The sequence below is a fragment of the Pituophis catenifer genome, unplaced genomic scaffold (genome assembly GCF_029215685.1).
Source record: "Pituophis catenifer annectens isolate HBS135680 unplaced genomic scaffold, rPitCat1.0.hap2 SCAF_6, whole genome shotgun sequence".
Taxonomy (NCBI): domain Eukaryota; kingdom Metazoa; phylum Chordata; class Lepidosauria; order Squamata; family Colubridae; genus Pituophis; species Pituophis catenifer.
In genome coordinates this window covers 57,566,454-57,587,579 of record NW_027256886.1, presented here as the reverse complement: position 1 = coordinate 57,587,579, position 21,126 = coordinate 57,566,454, and the positions used below count along the sequence as shown (strand labels likewise).

Genomic DNA, 21,126 nt, shown 5'->3' with positions numbered 1-21,126 from the left:
AAAAAGTGAAGACTCATTGGGCCTATTATACAGTTAGTGAGGGGGAAATAATTCCAAAGAATAATAAATAGTCTGACCTTTCTAATCTCCCAGGTTTTGATTTGTTTTGGCCATCCTTTATATAACCACATAGGATATATTTTGGAGAAAAAAGTGTGAAGCTTTTTGAAAAAATGACATTAAAATAACATAATTAAAAAATTATTAATTAGTTTCAGTGGTATGATGATCTTTCTCTTATATGCAGTTCGCTTTTGGTATATGATTATGGTATATCTTTTTATTTTGTTTTCATAATGGTTTTCATACAGTTAAAGCATGTTGCACTGACAAATACTGTATTCAAAGCAAAGATGATACTGCAAAATTCCAAAATCTTGGAATTTGATTTTAAAGCATTGTTTTAAGAATGTTTCTGGGCAAAAAGACTAGACTGATGTCACTGAGTGGACAGAAAAAAATAATTCCAAATCTTGAAATATCACTCTCTTTGCCCTCTTATTTAACATGGTTTTATTTACATAAGTGCCACTAGTTTTCCTTTCTGCTACTGTACGTGAACTAAATGTTGAGGGATAAATGTATCTGTTGTATCCAATGCTTTATTAAACTGCCCCTGTAGTAAAAAATACATTGACTGTTCATGAGTGAAGAGGGGTTTGTTTAAAAAAAAAGTATCTCTGAGGTAGAATATTTGATGTGAGGGTAAAAGAAATTTTCTTGGTTTCTGCAGGAAACACGGAAACAGCAGATGTGTGGGGGGGGGAACAGCAACTTGTTGGGGAAAAACCCCTATCAGTCTCTTGCAAAGAGATAAACACACACATGTCAGCGAAACAGCAAAGAAGATAAGCTACCTAGTGATAAAAGTCATAGAGTTTGAAGTCAGGGAGGGGCGGGAGGAATGGCAGATAATAATAGCTACAAGTGTTTTGATAATATATTACTGCAGAAATGAGTAGGAGTGGTAACATCCCAAACTATAAAATGATTTAGAAATTCTCCCGGGCAGAAAAGCCCACAAGGCAACTGTTTTTTAAAAATACAGCTGTATGTATTGTAGGCCACGGGGGATATTTATGTGAAGGCCTGTTGTTAAAACTTTGGCAGGGCTTCACTAGGTGGGGCGGCTCCATTTTGTGGATGATAAATATGGTTCTTTGTTTTGAGAAGCAGGAAATAATGGAATGGAGAGAGAAAATATGCAGCCATGTCAAATAGCATAATGTGGAAAGAGTACTTTAATCCTGCCAATATATCTCTTCTTTTTCCTGTAAGGCTTTCCTGTAAGTGTTTCTCAACCTTAGCAACTTTCAGATGTGTGGACTTCAAATCCCAGAATCCCCCATGCTTGCTGGGGTATTCTGGAAGTTGCATCTTAGAGTTGTTGAGGTTGAGAAACACTGCTATAAAGTAGCAGAGATAATCACAACCAAATTTGAATCACCAGATTGAGTGATTTTGTATTTAGAAGAGCTAATTGATCACCAGATTAAAAAGTCTGGATGGAAAGTTTTCTTCCATTGGTGTATGAAGCACATACATTGGCATTCAAGTCTGATCAGCCTTCTTAGAATTTGAATTACATTTGCATTACTTTGATGGGATGTCTTGGTTTCTTTTTATTTCTGCCTGTCTAATGTTCCAGTCAGGATTATATTTAATTACAGGCAATTGACAATTAGGAATCTGTCTCAGGGAAGATGATTGTACTGAGCGCCGACCATATGCTTTATTATCTGCATGATTCACTAGAAATTTGAATTAGATTTGGTACAAATAAATTGCTCTTACTATAAAAGAAAATCTTGCAAACATGTTCTAGTGAATTGAACTTTGTTTGCAACCTTATAAAATTATTCTACCAGCTTCATTCATTTTAAAAAGTTGCAGAAACCTTAAATATTTAATTCTTAAATTAATGTTAACTATATAGATGCATTCTCTATTGCCTCTATGAGTTGGTCATTAAGAGGCTTCCTATTTTTGATACATAAGACACCAAAAATTGGCTCATCCTCCGCAGAGATGAAAACCTGGCATGTCAGACTTTCAATGTAGTATTCTTTTTTTCTTAGCTAAAAGTCTGCAATAAATTTAGAACACCATTTACAGGGTCAATTTGTAATTATGATTTTAAAGGAATGTAATTTTACCATATATATTAGACTTATTCATTAGGGTTACACTTTGTCTTTTCTTTCCAGCTTCCCCACTCTGTTTTATTTTGTTTTTCCATAATGCTCTAAATAGATAAGGCTGGGTTGAGAAAGAGCGACTGGGCCAAATTTACCTAATCATGAATTACACTTGGCCCTAGATTTGAGTTGTTTCTCCATGATACCATTCCAGTTCTTAAAATCAGAATCCTAATTAACATATTAGTAGCATTAACAGCACTACTAACTCTTATGATTTTGGAGGAAAAAACTATAAATACTGTTTCTTCCTTTTCATCATTTGCAGAATGAATTATACAAATTAAAGGATTTAGATTATGGTGATACAAGAGAGACAAAAAGCCCTTATAGCACTGGTTAAATGATGTCACAGAAACCTTCACTGCAGTTTGCATGGTTGAAGAGAGTGGCTGCAGATGGTTTCTCTTGCACTCTAAGAAAGTATGTGAAATGGAAAGGGAGCGTTCACATCCTCCTACATATTCATACCTCAATTAGAAATGGCAGCTCTGATTCCTTTGCAGCCAACGCACGTAGGGGCCATCTTCAGGGAACAGACCATAATGTATTTAATGAATCTGAGGAAAGTAAGACATTTTAAAGGCTGCAGGGCAATATAGACTCACTGTTCAATCTGCTAAATTTGCACTAATTAGAACAACTGCAGCTGTTGAGCTTCTCCTTGATTAGGAGAGGTTTGTATCTGACACATTGAAAACCCTTTGGTGATACTACCCATATTGTAAACAAAGAATGCAGTAGTGGTATTCATTTGTTGAAAAGATGGGTGCAAATATAATTTTTAACCATTACCTTTTAGATAATTTGCTCATTTCTGTATTCAGAAATAATACAGTCTTAGCTGAATGAATTATTTGATAAATTGTCATCAAAATTCAAGTTATTATGACTCCTTTATCTGGGACTCAGTCAAACTGAACACAATGTGGCTTTCTTCTAAATTGGCAAGTGTGGAAATTCATTGCAAATTCTACTGGGCATATTCAAAGAAATATGAAAAAATATTGTAAAGTTGTTTGTGATGTGCTTTCTACAAGTCAAATGTAATAATATTTGGCATAGAATTTGAGATCTGTTCGCATCTGCTTGTGCTTACACGTTAGAGCCAAAATATGTGCATGCTGGATCACTTCTAGGCTTCACAATTTGTGTAGTGCCTTGTCAATATTCTTAAATAGGATTTTCTTGGATGGGACTTTTTTGGATGCTGAATTGCTATAGTTTTTGTTATTGACATTGAACTTGTGCATACCTATTGAAGTCTTTCTATTTCTATTTGGGCTGCATGTAGCCTAGTAAAAATATACAATCAGATCAGCTTAATAAAATACCTATCCTGTTTTCCCGAAAATAAGACATCCCTTGATAATAAGCCCAATCGGGCTTTTGAGCACATGCGCTAAAATAAGCCTCACCCTGAAAATAAACCCTCCCCGAAAATATTTAAACGCAGAGCTGGAAATCAGGACCTTAAAAATATTAAAATGAATACACTATTGTTCCAAACTTTAATTTAGTCACCTGTATGAATCAGGTTATTTACAGTGAAGATTCTAAAATTCCTACATTGTTGTTTTAGTTAGATTGAGGAGTTATTTTAATAACCTCCCTTTAATCTATAGTCTTGTCAGAAACTTTTTCTATGCCTGTTTAATCAGAATTCCAGGGATATTCTGTGATCTGTATAATGTATGGGAACAGTTACTCAAAGAACACAGAATACCACATGCTATTTATAACTTTTATTCTACCTTTCATCTGCTCTTTCAGGCACACTTTCTATCTGGTGCTATTCAGATACTTTGCTTAATGATGCTGATTAAAAAAACCCTTTTAACTCTACTGGAATAGTGGGAGGTCAGAATTCAATTGTGCCACTATATGTGGGAATGCCTTTCTCTTATAACACAGACTTGAAGCAGCACAGAAATAGGCAGATTTAGGTATTTGCATAACTGCTGAGTTTTAACAATGTGGAAAGAAAACATAAAAAGGAGATCCAGCCCAGCCCTATTCTAGAATTCCATGTAAGGCAGTATCTGAGGCTGCTGTTAGAAATCCTAGAATATCTAATTCTGTATGCTCTCCATGACTCAGCAATAGAGTTCTTGCATAGTTAAGATTTAAACGTGTTATGATGGTGGGTATTGTTATGTCAGCTGAAAATTGGACTGCAAAATTTCTCTTGGAGAAATGCCTCTATTTGTTGTTGTACAGAAGGATCATTTGCTTTCTATTTATTTGCAAGAGGCACAGCCTAAAGCAGCTTACCCCTCTTCCTCTGTCTCTGGTTGGTTTTAGATTAACATATTTCTTTCATCATCTGACTAAACTTGGAAAGTTCATTTTTTGGTAACATTCAACGGAAATTTAGCATACTCTTAAAGAAAGAGTTTGGCAATCCTTTTGCTAAAGAAACTGGATGAAATTAGGAGGTTGCATGGATAAAGAAACTGGATAAAATTAGGAGGTGTACATAGAAGACTGGTGCTTGATGTTGGTCCAAACTATAGTGTATTAGTATATTAGTATATTAGCACTAGCTAGAAATGGAAGCAGAGCCTCCATAGATTGTAGCATTAAATTTATTAATTAATTTAATAGCAAAATCACAAAATTTCAGGATCAAGAACATGCAAAAATAACAGTAGAGATTTTCTATATATAACAGTATGTGATAGTTTTGTACTTATACCTGTATCAGCCTGGCAATTCCTGTCTCAAGTCTGGCAGGTTGGAAAATGTTTTGTAGGGTACCAAGATTGAACATTTTTTTTTCGCGACTAAAAGTGCATTTACTTTCTTACTTCCCTTTCTTTAACTTTCTCACATTCTTGGATGACTGATAATATTTTTATCCCACCTTTCTTCAGAAGAATAAGTATCCCATGCATGATTTTTTCCCCCTACGCCCTGCAATTCGTATAACAACCTTATGTAGCTGGTTAGGTGAAGTAGCAATGACTTTGTTAAGCAATGTTACAGTGGCTTATTATATTTTGTATTTATATCATGGGGCATAGACATACATTGTGTTAGAAAACCCTGATAAATTGATGAATTTCTACCTGCCATTATCCATGTTTAGAATCCTTCTAAATCTTAATCTATTTGCTTGTGTGTTTTGGAGCAACACTGGGTAACATTTGTTTTGTCAGAATACCCACCCATGCATCACTTGAAAAAAAGTCTTTTTTTAAAAAAATAACTTTTATTCAACATTTACATCTTTAACATCCTTGTTACATTTTTACAGCTTTCCGATACCGGCATCTTTAATAATATCTATAACCAACTATATACACATACATTTTATATATTACTTACTAATTTCTATATTCACTACAATTTATACCTATCTATTACACAGTCTTCTCTTATGTTTATACATTTATACATTAATTTTGGATTGTTTCTCCAACCAGTTATACCATCTATTCCATGTCTCGTAATAAATAGTTTCCTCTCGGTCTTTTAATTCCATTGTTAATTTATCTGCTTCTGCACATTCTAGCACCTTTTTTATGATCATCATATTTGATGGAGCAAATCTTTGTTTCCAATTTTGTGCAAATGAAATTCTGGCGGCCGTAATTATGTGAAGTATAAGGTAATAAATTTCTTTCCTAATCTTCTCTTTTATTTTTATATAGATAAAAAAGTCACCATAGAAAAATAGACATCTGTTTACACAAGATGTATATTTTTGATTAAATATGGATTCACTGAGAATTTCTATCAGAGGAATGAATGATAGAGTTGCGCTCAATTTTCTTCTTGAATTAACAGGCTTCTAGCCAGTCTACGGCCTACTTGATAACAACTGTGATCCATTTTCTTGTTTTTTCTTTCTTGTTTACCTCTTAGATGCTTGAGCATTGGGTATTGTTATTGTTTGCATTCTGCCTGCCCCACATAAAGTCATAGAAAAACAAATGAAGAGATTGGGTACATGGTGCATCTTTGCTGGTCTTTAGAGTCATGCACTCTCTGGCCATCCTAATTATATATGCCCTCAAGCAGGGGAGTCCTGAATTGCTGAGATCATTTTATATACATTAAAATATCAAACAAAATTTAAATTAAAAAAAAAACCCTCAATCTTTGGGAGTTGGGTGGCAGATAAATTTAATTAATAAATTAGATTAATGTTCAGCTGCTTACAGAATGACATAGGGAAATTGTATCATAGATAGTAGTAAAACTCTAGCACAAGATTGTGAAGTATGCTCTATTAATGGATAAGAAATTCACATAAATTATATTAAAAATAGTGTTCAAATTTACCTTTCCCGCCCTCTAGCCAGATTTACACAGGGTATCACAACAATTCATTTTAAATAAAATGTAGATAAAGTAACGGGACTCACAATAACAAATAGGATTACGGGGAGAAGACTGAACAGCTGTTCTCCACAAGTGGGTAAAAATATCTTATTACTGGCTAGTCAGTACTTGTCTTCTTAAAGAAGCCAAATAAATAGATCAGCTTTAGTCAAACTGTTACTGTTGGACACTAACACCCATCATCCCTCATCAGCAAGCCAATGAACATAATGCCTAGGATTATGGTAATACAGACAGACATATCTGCAGAGTACTCTCTTTGGTATGGCTAATATAGACTAATATTATAGACTAATATTATAGTTTTCTTTGGAAAGTTGCAAGTGATTTCCTTCATGACCTGCTAAAAAGAACTTCAGCTGCCAACTTAATGGTAGTTGTGAAATAATGAATTTAGTTTGAAGACATGCTGTTGAACAAGCAATTATTTAAAGGGATTTGCTTTACAGTGAGAATGATACTAGATTTTTGTCTTCAGTTGTCTCTACTTTGTTCACAAAGCTTTTTTTAAAGGAAGCATATCAGTTTATGTTAATCAAACTATCTCAGTAACTGTCTGGAGGCATTATGACAACTGCAGTGTTATAATGATATAATGGTATCTATTTTATTTCAGACTATAGAAGGTAGTACTGTATAATAAACTAAGTTGTAATCTTGCGTTGAGAACCACTTAACTATGGTTCCTTCAGCAAACTATCATTAAAGCAAGGTTTGGTGTAGCATAGTGAGTAAATGTAGCTACTGGTTGAGAAGGAACATATATTTAGAAACAGTGGGACTCTTAAAATGATGCCCACAAAGAACATTTTTCTTTATAAAATAGATGATTTTAGATTAATTAATGGAAATCATGGAAGAGGGAATTGACTTTGTGGTTTAAGGGCATCAAGATGCATCATTTTGTGCATTTATTTTATTGGTTCAAATAAAATAGGTCCCATAATACATATGACGCCCTGCTCTACTGCTTGTCTGCAGATCATTTGGTAATTGCATTGTTTGTTTGAGTTAGTTGCTTGATTTCACATTCATTTAATTGTTAAATTTGTTTTTAATAAAATATGAATTAATACTGGATTACTCCCATTGTAATCCAAGTGTGTGTTTATTATAAAGATTTGCTAAGCATTACATGAGTCTAGCACTGCAAAATAGATTAGTATATTAGAAGATAAATAGCTGCTGTTATATTCTGACAATTATCTTAAATTCCACACATAACAGTAGTGATTTTAGAGACAATAAGAAAAAATGGGTCATTGTTTTGTTTTACAATACAAAGAAAACCCATAGCAACATTTGTATTTAATAATTGTTGTAGAGAGCATGATAAACTTTGGTTCTTTCTATTTGATTTTGCTATTTGGGATTTTTCATGAGAATGGAAAAACAATTATCAGCTCAAAGTTTCCAATTTCCACATATTGAGTATGTATGGTTATTCTTGCCAGTGTTTGTGATTGTCATCTCAACAGTGCTATTACTATGCATGGAAAGAAACTATAATGTTTTTTAAATATTGTGTAGGAATAGGTTGAGAAGATGTAGTTAAAAGGAAAGAAAAGAGATGGAATGCACAAGAATTTGTCTGAGGGGAGGATTTTGACTATGTTGGGTTATGTAACTTGCTTTCAACTCAAATGAAACTATATCCTAGGAACAATCTCTCCCACCCCTCAAAAAATGGATGTGGCACATTAATTTATTCATATCCTGTTTTTATTATTTTTACAAACAACCAAGGTGACAAACATATCTAACACACCTTCCTGCTGTTATTTTCCCCACAACAATCCTGTGAGATGAGGAAAGCTGAGAGACAATGCTTGGCCCAAGGTCATCCAGCTAGCTTTCGTGGCTAAGGCATGACTAGATCTCGCTGTCTCCTGCTTTTTAGCCTGGTGCTTTTTAGCCACTAGCCCAAATTATATAAGTATTGAAATATTTAAAAAATTTTTAAGGTACTAATTCCACATCAAATTGAATTTTTTGAAGTTAATTTACAGGATATTAGTTTTTTATGTTGCTTTTTATTTTTATTTTTATTTTGTTTAATCTTGAGGTTTTAAAACTAACCCAGAATCACACATGAGATGGACAGTTACATAAACTGAATAAATAAAACCTTTTGATTGTGGGAGATTTCAATCTGCCTTCGATCGGCAAGTCATCTGAGACAGTCCGGGAGTTCATGGCTTCCATGGCAGCCATGGACCTGACTCAGGTTATTCAGGGCCCAACTCATAGGGGAGGACACACACTCGACCTGGTTTTTCTCTCTGGAAAGTGGATAAATGGTCGTGGCAGGGGGGAACTTTCCATCGCCCCCCTGTCATGGACCGACCATTCCCTCCTTAGACTGGACTTTCAATCTGCCAACCCTTGCCGCTGGGAGGCGGGACCCATAAAAAGGTTCCGCCCCAGGCGCCTGATTGACCCAGAGAGGTTCTTTACGGAGCTTGGGACATTCCCCACCTCTCAATCCTGCGATTTAGCTGAGGCTCTGGTGGCATCCTGGGAACAGGCGGCTGCCGACGCCTTGGACCGAATTGCAGCGTTGCGGCCTCTGACCCGACGCAGATCCCGGGTCGTTCCTTGGTTTTCCATGGAGCTCCGGGAAATGAAACGTCGGAAAAGACGCCTAGAGGAGAGTTGAAGGTTCTCCCGGTCTGAATCTGATTGAACACAGTTAAGAACCCATATTAGGTCTTATCTAGTGGCGATGAAAGCGGCGAAGCGAGATTACTTCGCCGCCCTCATTGCATCTGCAGAAAACCGCCCAGCGGCCCTGTTTCGTGTGACCCGCTCCCTTCTCAATCAGGGAGTGAGGGAAGACCCTTTACAGGGCAGAGGTGAGGATTTTGTACAGTTTCTGCATGATAAAATCACTCAGATCTGGATCGGATTGGACTCTGACTGGGCAGAATCCAATGGGGAGACTAGGGTAGGTCTTGAGAGTAATATCTGGGTTGAGTTTGACCCTGTTTCTGTCAAGGAAGTGGACAGGATTATGGGTAAACTTGGTTCCTCCACTTGCTTATTGGATCCTTGTCCCTCCTGGTTGGTTTCGGCTGCCAGGGAGGTGACTAGAGACTGGATCCAGGCAATTGTCAATGCTTCGTTGAAGGAGGGAGTCTTCCCCACCTCTCTTAAGAAGGCGGTGGTTCGACACCTCCTCAAAAAGCCTTCCCTGGATCCAGACTCACTTAATAACTATCATCCCGTCTCCAACCTTCGCTTCATTGCGAAGGTTGTTGAGACTGTGGTGGCGCAACAGCTCTCACAGTTCCTGGAGGAAACGGAATACCTAGACCCGTACCAATCGGGCTTCTGACGCAGGCACAGCATGGAAACGGCATTGGTTGCTCTGGTGAATGATCTCTGGCGGGCTCGGGATGGTGGTTGTTTCTCCATCCTGGTCCTACGTGACCTCTCAGCGGCTTTTGATACCATCGACCATGGTATCCTACTGCAGTGACTTGTGGGGTTGGGGATGGGAGGCACTGTTTTATAGTGGTTCTCATCCTACCTCTCAGATCGCTTGCAGTTTGTATGGGCGCGTGGGCAGAGGTCCACCCCGAGGCCCCTAAATTGTGGGGTGCCTCAGGGGTCAGTTCTCTCCCCCCTGCTCTTTAAAATCTATATGAAGCCGCTGGGTGAGATCACTTGTGGCTTCGGGGTGAGATATCATCAATATGCTGATACCCAGTTATACATCTCCACCCAGACCACCCCAGAGATGCCCTTTCTGTGATGTCCCGTTGCCTGGATGCGGTGTGGGCCTGGATGGGTAGAAACAGACTCAGACTCAACCCCTCCAAGACTGAGTGTTTGTGGATGCCGGCATCTCGGGTTTCAGAGACCCCATCACTTTTGATGAGTGGGGACTTGCCCCCGTTGATAGGGCTCGCAACTTGGGTGTCCTCCTGGATGCTTGGCTGTCCCTAGAAGACCACCTGACGGCCATGACCAGGGGGGCATTCGCACAGGTTCGCCTGGTGCACCAGTTGTGCCCTTTCCTGGACCGAGATGACCTTCGCACTGTCACTCATGCCCTGGTTACTTCCCGCTTGGATTACTGCAATTCCCTCTACATGGGCCTGCCCCTGAGATGCACCCGGAGACTCCAGCTGATCCAGAATGCAGCCGCACGGGTTGTTATGGGAGCCCCTCGTTACTCCCATATAACACCTCTCCTGCGTGAGCTGCACTGGTTACCAGTGGTTCTCCGGGTCCGCTTCAAGGTGCTGGTTCTCACCTATAAGTCCCTACATGACTTATGTCCAGGATATTTGCAAGACCTTCTCCTGCCTGCCTCTCACTGTCCTGTTTGCTCACATAGGGCTGCTCTCCTCAGGGTTCCGACGGTGAGCCAATGTCGTCTGGGGGCACCCAGGGATAGGGCGTTCTCTGTGGGTGCTCCCACCCTCTGGAATGAGTTGCCTACTGAGCTCCGGACGGCTCCTGATCTCCGCTCCTTTCGTCGGGACCTGAAGACTTGGCTGTTCAAGCAAATAGGCTGACTCTGATTCTGGGTCTTATTATTTATTAGTTAATTTGGTTTAAAATGGGATTTTGTTGTACATGTTTTTAACTTGTGTTCGCCACCCTGAGTCCGTCTGGAGAAGGGCAGCATATAAATACATGTAATAAATCAATAAATCAATCAATCAATCAATCAATCAATCAATCAATCAATCAATAATAAATAATAAATAAATAATAAATAAATAAATAATAAATAAATATAATAATAATAAATAGATGGAACCCATAATTTTAATCAATACATCAGTAATATTTGACTGTTTTTTCTGAACTGTGGGAATTTAATCCCAGTCTTGATTGTGTTTTTCCTTGTATAACTCAGGAGTATCTTGGAAAAAGAAAAGGATGAGGATGTTGATATGTCATTTGTTTAGCTATTTGTTGAATAAGCCATGATTAGTTTGGGTCTGCAATATATCCTGACCGTAAATATGGTTTATAAATTGAAGTGCCTGGATTGCACCATGGCACAGAAGCCAAACTCAAATAGACCCCATGACTTAGTGGAACAGCAAAGGAAAGACCAATAAAATACAGTTCGAATAAAATGGTTGAAAGATTAGCTTACCGGGCAAGAAGTGAATGGTACATCCCATTACATCATAATGCCTTAGTGGTTAGGAGGCACCCACCATTCCTTAAGCATTGGAGCTTACACTATAATCATAACATTTATTTAATTAAAGCCAGAGCAGAGATGAAAGGTAATGTAACTGAGAAGCTTCATGCTGGAGGAAAGTTTTGCTTAGGGAAAAGAGAGTAGCCTATAATATAAGTTCTGCATACATGGGTCTAGAACAGGGGTGTCAAACACAAAGATCGCAGGCCACATCCAGCCTGCAATGTGGTCAGATCCGGCCCCGTGGGGCCGTCCTAGGAAATGTAAGGGGCCGGCCCTGTCACTTCAACCCGGTCTACTCAATACAGAGAGGAAACATTGAGCCAGCGTGGCTTCGTCCCGGTCTATCCAATGCAAAGAGGAAACATGCCAGCAGTTTGAGGAGTGGCATCAAGTTGGCCACCCCACCCACCCAATTGGCCATGCCCATCTGGCCCCCTGAGGTCAACCACAGCCCTGATGTGGTCCTTAAATTGAAATTGAGTTTGGCACCCCTGCTCTACAGTCTATGGAAGGAGATTCATGATTCCAAATTAATTAGAAATTTATTTCTGAAAATATGTATGCCTCCTGACCACATTCCACTGCCAAGTTGGATTGCTACAATGTGCATAAGATGAGATGGCCGGAACATTTTAAGAGATTCAAAATGTGGCTGCCTGACAATTCCTGGGAATGATACATTTTGGATAATTTATTGACTTGCAGGTTATTTTAGGTCCACTTCAAGGAGACATAAAACGTTTCTGCATCCATTCTTTCTTCAGAAGGGAAGTTTTGTCTATTAATGGCACTCTTATTACCAATATTAAATAAATAGCAATCTGCCATCTGTAAAAGCAAAAGAGGTGACTTATTTATATATGTGCATGTCTATATGAATGTAAGTATATGGGTGACTGTATAGATATTGTAGATTAGGGGTGTCAAACTCATGTCATGATGGCATCATGTAACGTATTTGGACTCCCCCCCTTCACTAAACTGGGCGGGGGCAGGGCCAGTACGTCATGCAGCCGGTCTGCAGGCTGCGAATTTGACACCCCTGTTGTAGATTATCAAATAGAAGTTTTTTATCTGGTTGTCTCACAAAATTAAGTTTTTTCTCCAAAATGTCCACTTGTTTCCTTCATGGGACAAAAATATTTTGTAAACATACAAACTTTTAATTGGGATAGCTGCTTGTTTCTTTGTCTAGCTTTTTGATGAAGAAGGACACCAAGTGGTATAGTAGTTAAACTATGGACAGGGACCTAGTTTAAAACTGTCCCCTGAGGTATGGAAGACCATTGGGTGAATTTGCATTAGTGATTCTCTCTCCACCCAACAAGTTGACAATGATGTAATGTTAGTATAAATTGGAGGATTGCTATATACATAGCATTGAACCATTGAAAAAAAGCAGCATATAAATCAAATAAATAATAAAATATTTATAAATCTGAGCTTTTGTGGCATATTGATGCAACCAAAGTAAGCATGAGCTCATTTTTCAAGCATAACGGCATGCATATTTTATAATAAAATTGCCAGTTCGTAGTTTAATTACTTTGCATTATAGCAGAACATGGCATAGTTTTGGACTCATGTAATATCAAATCCCAGGATTGCTGTGTGGAAAAGGGAAGGCTAATGCTGTTCTTGAAAAAGTTTTTGGAAGGGCATCAAGATAACTTTTTCCCAGGGACAAAGAGATTAAATTCTCTTACCCCAAGCATCTGAAAACTAAGAACTAGGCCTGTTGTTTTTTTGAAAAGTCAAATGTGCATTTAAGTAAAACTTCAATTTAGGGTGAAGAAAACAAATATATTATTTCTTTATACTCTTCCCACATGTTTATATAGGTTCAGTTATGTAACAGGATGTCCTTTTAAGATGTATTTTGCCTGTCCTTGCATTATCATTGCAAATCTTTTGAGTTTCTGCAAAAGCATTAATCATTACTTTAAGGAAAATATAATTATCCTTGGAGAAAATTTGTTCTGATTCTAGATAACATTTAACGGCTGCTCAAGAGTAGGAAAATGGGCTTTAAAACACCATACTGCTTATTGGTATGGTGGTTTAGTGCAGAACTTATTTTATTTATCACATTTATATAGCTGCCTATCTCATCAAAAATGACTCTGGGCAGCATATGAATTTAATGAGTACATATAGCTTATATTTAACTTCCTGATAAATATTTCCAAGTGTCTTTTAAGCATTCTTTTTCTCCTGGAAAATAATAGCATAATACAGGTTGAAAGGACTTAACACAGTGGTAGAATGCATGATTTCTGTGTCTTAAATCATTGTTTTTATGAAAGCACTTCAGTGGACCTTAGCTGGAGATTGAGAAGGTGTATCACTCACACAATAATATGCAAATTCATATATTCTTATATATCAGTGATAGGTTAAGTGGTATCTTTCAGATCTTTAGAACTGGAATTCTTTTGTCTTGGTCATGTTATCTAGGTTGATAAGACTTATAATTCAAATAATTTGTAGACTTCCATGTGGTCTGCTATATTCTAAAATGGTTATAGCACTTGCCTTATGCCCACTGACTATTTAAATGCCACAGTTATATAAATGTTTATATAAACAATGCCTACTGGCGGCCCCCAGGGGGAGAGCCTTCTCTGTGGGGGCACCTACTATCTGGAACGAGCTCCCCCCAGAGATACGGAGGATCCCGGATCTGCGCACCTTCCGCCGCGCCTTAAAGACCTTACTATTTCACCAGGCCGGCCTGGCCTAATTTTCCCCCTCTTTTATAAAAGATTTTTAAAATTTTAAATATCTTTTAGTATTTTATATATTCAATTTTAAATTGGTTTTAAAAGTTTGGGGTTTTAAATTTGTCGGGGCCAAAATTATTTAATTTGATTTTATTCTGTTTTTTAAATTTTGTATTGTATGTGTTTTTATTGTTTGGCTGTGCACCGCCCTGAGTCCTTCGGGAGTAGAGCGGTATAGAAATCTAATAAAATGAAAATGAAATGAAATTAAATGAAATGTTTGCAGCTGAGATGAAATTAATGCCATGAGATACAGCAAAATAAAGAGTTTAAAGTTTGCCTGTTTTGCTCTCATTTGAAGAAGGAAAAAATTAAAATTGCACTTATATCCTGCTACATAGAGATGAGTACATAACTCATGTTCACCTAACATTCCTTTCTCATAAGTTTCTTTCTTATGATATTTCATTAATTATTAACAATGTCAAGAAAACTCCCTAGAGTACTTACTGTTTTTATCAGTGTAAGAAAACAGCACTCTGCCCTTTTCAGAACTTAATTGCTTCTCTACTCCCAGTGCAAGCCAAGTGCTGATAAAAACAATTCATTTTGCAGAAAACAGCTGCCTTGAAAGATGGCATTAACTAATTGTCAGTCTTTTTAATAAAAATAATATTTTTTAATAAAATTAAATTCCAAACTAAATCAGCTACTGCTGCTACTATGTACTTCACCTAATGTGGTCCATAATGTGTGGCCATCTATAGGAGTTACAATTTCCAGTAAGCCAAGCTGGAATGTCAACAATAAAAAGCTCTAGAAACTCTATTTCACGGGTGTCAAACTCTTGATGTCACATTGCTGTCACATGACATTTTGTGATGTTTCCCCATTTGCGAAGCTGAGGTGGGCATGGTCTGCGCATGATGCATCTGGCCCATGGGCTGCAAGTTTGACACCTCTGCTCTATTTCATCAACATCTGGAGGGCTACAGTTTCAATATTCCTGAAGTGGAATGGTACAGAAAGCTGACAGTAGTTGATAATGATGGGAGTTGTAATCCAGCACATCTAGACTGGACCAGGGTCAGGATGCTCCTTACTCAGACATTCTTCCCGTCTTTGTTTTAGTCTTGGCTCTTGCTTTATTGTGAGAATAACAAGTGAAAAGAAGGGTGAGGGGCTCATTTTTATGCTGCCAGATGAGCAGAGAACCTGCTGTTTTTCTTCCTCCTCCTCTTTCATTTTCCCCGCTCCCAGGAAGCTTCCATAATATTGGTTTATGAGATTTAGTTGCTCAGATCTTCTTTCATTACTTGACATTGGTACATGATTTGTTTCAAATTCTGCTGGTATGCTATCAATTATTAGCTGCTGTACTTTCAAGGACTTCCCTTTTGGTTTGCTAGTTAACAGTTCTGAGGTGAAGTCATGCATTTGTCTGACATAACTAAGTCAGTTCCACTGGCTGGCTAAATTAATGTTCTGGATGCTCTGGGAGGTGAATGATTCAGGACCCTTTGCTTGTCAATAAAATGTCATGGGAGAGGGCATTGGAAGGTCGCTGGCTTAGTAACACTAGTTCGTGTATGTTTCTGCTTTTGTGAATTTAACCAATCAGAAACTCAACTTTCTTGGTTTTGTGTCAAGGTTCAGGACTCTTTGGGGTCACTAGCTTGGTAGCTTTAGCCTGTAGGAATGAGGTCGAGCAAGAGGTCTTACAGAGGTCACTTTCTCATCGCCTCTATCTTGCTGCAGGAGATATTGGCCATCAAGCATGTGGAGCTGCCACCTCCTAATGGTGAACATTTCTGATAGGTTCAAATATCAAGTAATGCAGCACTGAATATGCACTGAAGCTGCACTCTTTTTTCAAAAATAAAAGTGCTGAGTGGAAAAGAAATTTTAATATTGGCAAAATGTTAGTATAAAAGTTCATGTTAAATAGGCATTTGGCAGTACTAAGCTTTATGTCTGCATGTAGTATTTATAATTATAACTGCAGGAGTGACAATTGGAACAAAACAGTAGGAAAATCGACTTTTTTCTTCCGTTGACCCACCGTTTACTAGTTTTATTTTATTTGGTTTGTGCGGGGCACAGATAGAATGAGAATATTCTGAAAAAGAATTACTGATATACAGTATTTTATTCTGTATTAATTATTTAGAAATATCACCACTGCCTATTTATTTTTCTTTGAAAGCTTTTTTGAAGGCTAATTCAAGCTGTTCAGATTTTCTCTTAAAACTGTCCTTCTCTGGGGGAAAAAAAGTGTACAACATAAATGTTGACCACTACACTTAACATACAATCAAGACACTTTTTCATATTAAGAAGAACTTTGAGTGTAAGAATTATGCTATAGTTAAAGACAATCCATAGTTGTTGTTAAAAACAAATGTGGAAAATTATATCTGGTCTTAGTAGCTCATGCCAGAAAAACCACTAAGGAGGATGCTGTGAGCTATAGTGGCATTAGGACATTTCTTCCATTTTCATGAGATTTTTACTGGTAGTTTTTTATAAATCATAGTTACAGGTTTTTATCTTCAGTAAGTGTTATAAGTTACCAAAATAATTTTATTTGGCAAAATCTGCTTGCTGCTAATAATTCTATTTTTCCCTTTGCTTAGCTCTAATCTCTCATTATACTTCTTTCTCTTTCTACTTTTATATGTTTTTTCTCTCTTTTCATTCTTTCTTCTGTCTTTGTCTCACCAGGCAGTAATATTTCTACTTTTTGAGCTTCTAAGGCCTTGCATATGTACAGCATCTATAGCTATTTATTTCTATTTAAATAAAAATTAGTAGGGTTTTCCCCCATTATCTAGATATTCCTTTCTGTCTATTTTGCAGTATCATTGAAGTAGTTGCTACCAGGCAAACCTCTTTTCCTATCACTCCATGTATGAAAGGAAGTTCAATGAAATTTTGTAAGATTTTAAAGTCCAATTCATCATTCATTATTTGGTCCAATTCAGATTATAATCAAGAATTGATTGTACAGCGAGATACTGAGACACACACAAAAGGAGCATAGCTAATTACTGTTTCTTGTAACATTCAAAGGAATTCTTAATCAGTCTGAAGTGTTTCTGCTTGAAAAAAGATGGCCTCTAACCCTTGTTCTTTGTGTTAACTTTCTAAGACATGTAAGATATGAAAGGTGCTTATTCTTTAAGAGCAAATAGGCAGTCTGAAAATATACCTAGACCTGCTCCATTTCTCAGATTGAATTTCTCAGAAATTACTGTTAGCCATTTCAACTCATTTTCAACTCATTACTTTCCTCTTAGCCTTGGTACAGGGCTAAGGTACAGAGCAAACTGTATTTGATTATACTCACAAAGATCAAACTCCATCATATTTCATTTTTTTCTATAGTAAATACTGAGAAAATGTATTTATTTTATTCCTTTCATAGTTCTCTAGAGGAACCTAGTTCTGATCAAACAAAGAGTAGACAATTTTTTTTACTATCCGACTGACATTTAAGTGAATATTCATAATGGCACTTACTTGTGCATTCAAATACAAATAAACAAGAAGAATATGATTTATAAACTGAGAGGAGAATTAATTTTGGCTCTTACTGAGTCCTAATACTAATCATTCCATTCCATTATATAAGACTGCTTGAATTTAATTGCATTTTAGAGAATAAACGTTTAGTGTGTTTTAGGTAATGACTTTCCCCCTTTTCTTTATATTGCATTTTAAACAGGATTATGGAGTTATGTTGGAAAATTATTTTCAAATTAATCTTATTTGTAATCTGTTCATTTTTGTATTTAAATATTTAGCTGCTGGGTCTCCCACAAGCTGAAAAAAATACTTTCTTGCCTATATGACTGCTTTCCTGTTCTACTTGTAGTTCATATAAATGTAGTTTAGTTGTTTGAATTTCAGTTTGAAGGCATCTTGTGTAAACAAATTCATGAATTACAAAATAGTTATTCAACTTCTAATTTCATTCCAAAGGAGAATCATCCTGCTGGACCTCGATTAAATATGTTAATACGTGTGACAGGATTGAAATATAATATTGTCAGAATATGTGTGTGTTTTAACTCTAACTTTTTAAGCAAGCCACTTAACAAAGTAATCATAGCTTGTTTGGCCAATTCTCATTTGTTCTGCCAAGAAGAACCAAAAGGAATGGATGTGGCACCAAAAAAAAGTTCAGAATTTTGAATTCAGATGCAATAACAAGCTATGATTAAAATAAGTTAGGATTTGTAAATGACTAAACTATAGCTTCAAATAGTAATTTGTTGCCAAGTAAAGGGCACATATATCCTAGGGGTGCATTTGTATAATGCAAAGCAAGCTATGTTGTTGTTTTGCGTAAGAACCAGGCTAGTACTACAGAGATATAGATCATGAAAGCACAGGCTTGGAAGTAATTCTGGAAGAGTCTTCTAGCCAATCTCCTGTCCAGTGCAGGAATCCACATACTGTTCCATACAAATGGCTATCCAATCTTTTATCAAAAGCTCTGCTGATGGAGCACACAGCACTTCAGGAGGCAGGATGTTTCACTGCTTAATGGCTCCCAGAGTCAGGAAATTCCTTCTTATCCTAGCTATATCTCTCTCTGTATCTTATTTCTCACTGTAAAACAGCTACCCATAAATCAGTACTGCAGAAATCTCCCTAATGCATGTAAGTATTGCTGATGTGTCTTCTCATGCTGTTCTCTAAAGCCAATGCTTTTAATTGTATACAGTATCAACCTTGTGAACTCTCAAGTTTCTTCCTTCTGCTTTGTATTCAAGATGGACAGTGATTAATATTTATATGTATTTATATGTTAGTGTGTAAGTATATACATATACATGTACATATACATGTTTATAGCATATCTATATGTGTGTTAGGTATGTATATACTTTTGAGAGTAAGCAACAGAATTTCATTTATAATGTGTGCCAGAGTCCCACAGAAAAAGATGACAATAAAGGTTATCTTATCTTTTCTGAAGTTTAGATAAGATAAGACAGCTCTTCTCATCAAGATTGCACCGCCAATGGCAGCCTCGGTGAAATGCTCTGATAGTTTTGTTCAACTTCTACCCTCAAAAACGATGCTATAGAGCACTGCACGTCAGAACAACTGGACATAAGGAGAGTTTCCCCCCATGCCATCCCTCTGCTAAACAACTAATTCCCACAACACTGTCAAACTATCTAGAAAGGCAGTATTACCATCATTATTCTAATCTTCCCTATTATATATCTCCTTTTCTTCTTACGACTATAACTCCGTTGCTTTTATCTTACGATTTATATTGTTTACTTAGTGTCCTAGTATGATTTATATTGATTGCTTATTTAGTATCCATGGCTATCACTAAGTGTTGTATCTAATGTTTTATGATGAATGTATTTTTACAATGACTATAATAATGATCCATCACTATTGTTTTATGTACACTGAGAGCTTATGCATCAGAGACAAATTCCTTGTGTGTCTAATCACATTTGGCCAATAAAGAATTCTATTCTATTTTATCTAATTCCATAGACTCAGAATATAGCATATGTACCTTTGTTATGCAAATCAGTGTGCAAATTGAAAAACCAATAGGCTGTTCTACACAATGAGGAATCCCTATTTTCCTCTCAACTCACTATCAACTATTAATCCAAGACATGTGAAATAAAATATATTCTTTTGCTTAGTATATACTACGACACAAAAATGTTTCATTACCTTTGAGATGGCTTGAGTTGGGGCACGAATACCTGCTTATCTGTGGAAGCACACTTTCATACAGGTGTCTTTCATAGCAGGGCCCTTGGTTTATTTGTGTGTGTGTGTGTGTGACTATTTCCTATAGCTAGAGCCATTTGTAATGACTGTATTTCATGTTTCAATAGTCTGATTTCTAAAGCGTATGTATATATGTGTGTGTGTGTGTGTGTATGTGTGTGTGTGTGTATACATACACACACACATATTTACAGCTCCTTGTTTAAAAGTTAGAATTTAGAGGTAACTTAGAATTATTTAGCCCCTGCTTGTGATTCTTCCTTCTGGGTTGCCAGCATATACAGCTTTCTTTTCTTCTTACTTCACTGATTGCTGCCAGAACTGTACTGCTCCCCATTTACTCACTGTCCTCCTTAATTAACAGTCTGTCTCTTGCAACTGCAAAGTTCAAATAGGAAGGAAAGGGTTTGTCTGTTCTTCCTGCAGGTATAATTTAATCCTATGGTCACTGTGTTCTTCTCTGGTACACATGAGAAATGCAAGGACTTGTCAGATTTATTGCAAGAGCAAGGGCAAACTTCCCACAAAAGATATAAAGTTTGTGCAATGATTTGTGGAATTGAAGAATAACTACAGAGTATTTGTATTTTATCTCCCCCCCTTCTCCTTCCAGAAAGTGAATATTTTGGACTACTTTTTGTCAAGCTGTCCAGTTGACAAAACAGATGGGAATTGGTGCTATTGATCCTTTCATCTGGAAAAATGCACTGAATGGGAGATTCTGCCTAATATGGCCAATTGTGACCTTTACCTCTACTGGAATGGACCCGAGTTCATGACTTTGTTACCATGGTGATGATCTTAACTACTACAACTCTGGAAAACAAAGGTGCTGATTCTCTATCATGCAGGACTGAACTGGTAAGAGTTCATGTCACCCTGATGGCTTAGGTTATATACTAGC

The 21,126-nt window shown here is 37.0% G+C and overlaps 1 protein-coding gene across 5 annotated transcripts in view; it reads left to right on the top strand.

Moving 5' to 3' along the window:
* Positions 1-21,126, top strand: part of FAM53B (family with sequence similarity 53 member B) — a 120,173-nt gene that overhangs the window by 15,088 nt on the left and 83,959 nt on the right. For 4 of the 5 annotated variants that reach the window (XM_070945176.1, XM_070945173.1, XM_070945174.1 and 1 more), the window contains exon 3: positions 20,836-21,083. In XM_070945176.1, coding sequence (XP_070801277.1) covers positions 21,012-21,083 — 72 coding nt within the window. In that variant the 5' untranslated portion in view covers positions 20,836-21,011. The remainder of the gene's footprint in view (positions 1-20,835; positions 21,084-21,126) is intronic. The other variant, XM_070945177.1, reaches the window with a different exon arrangement.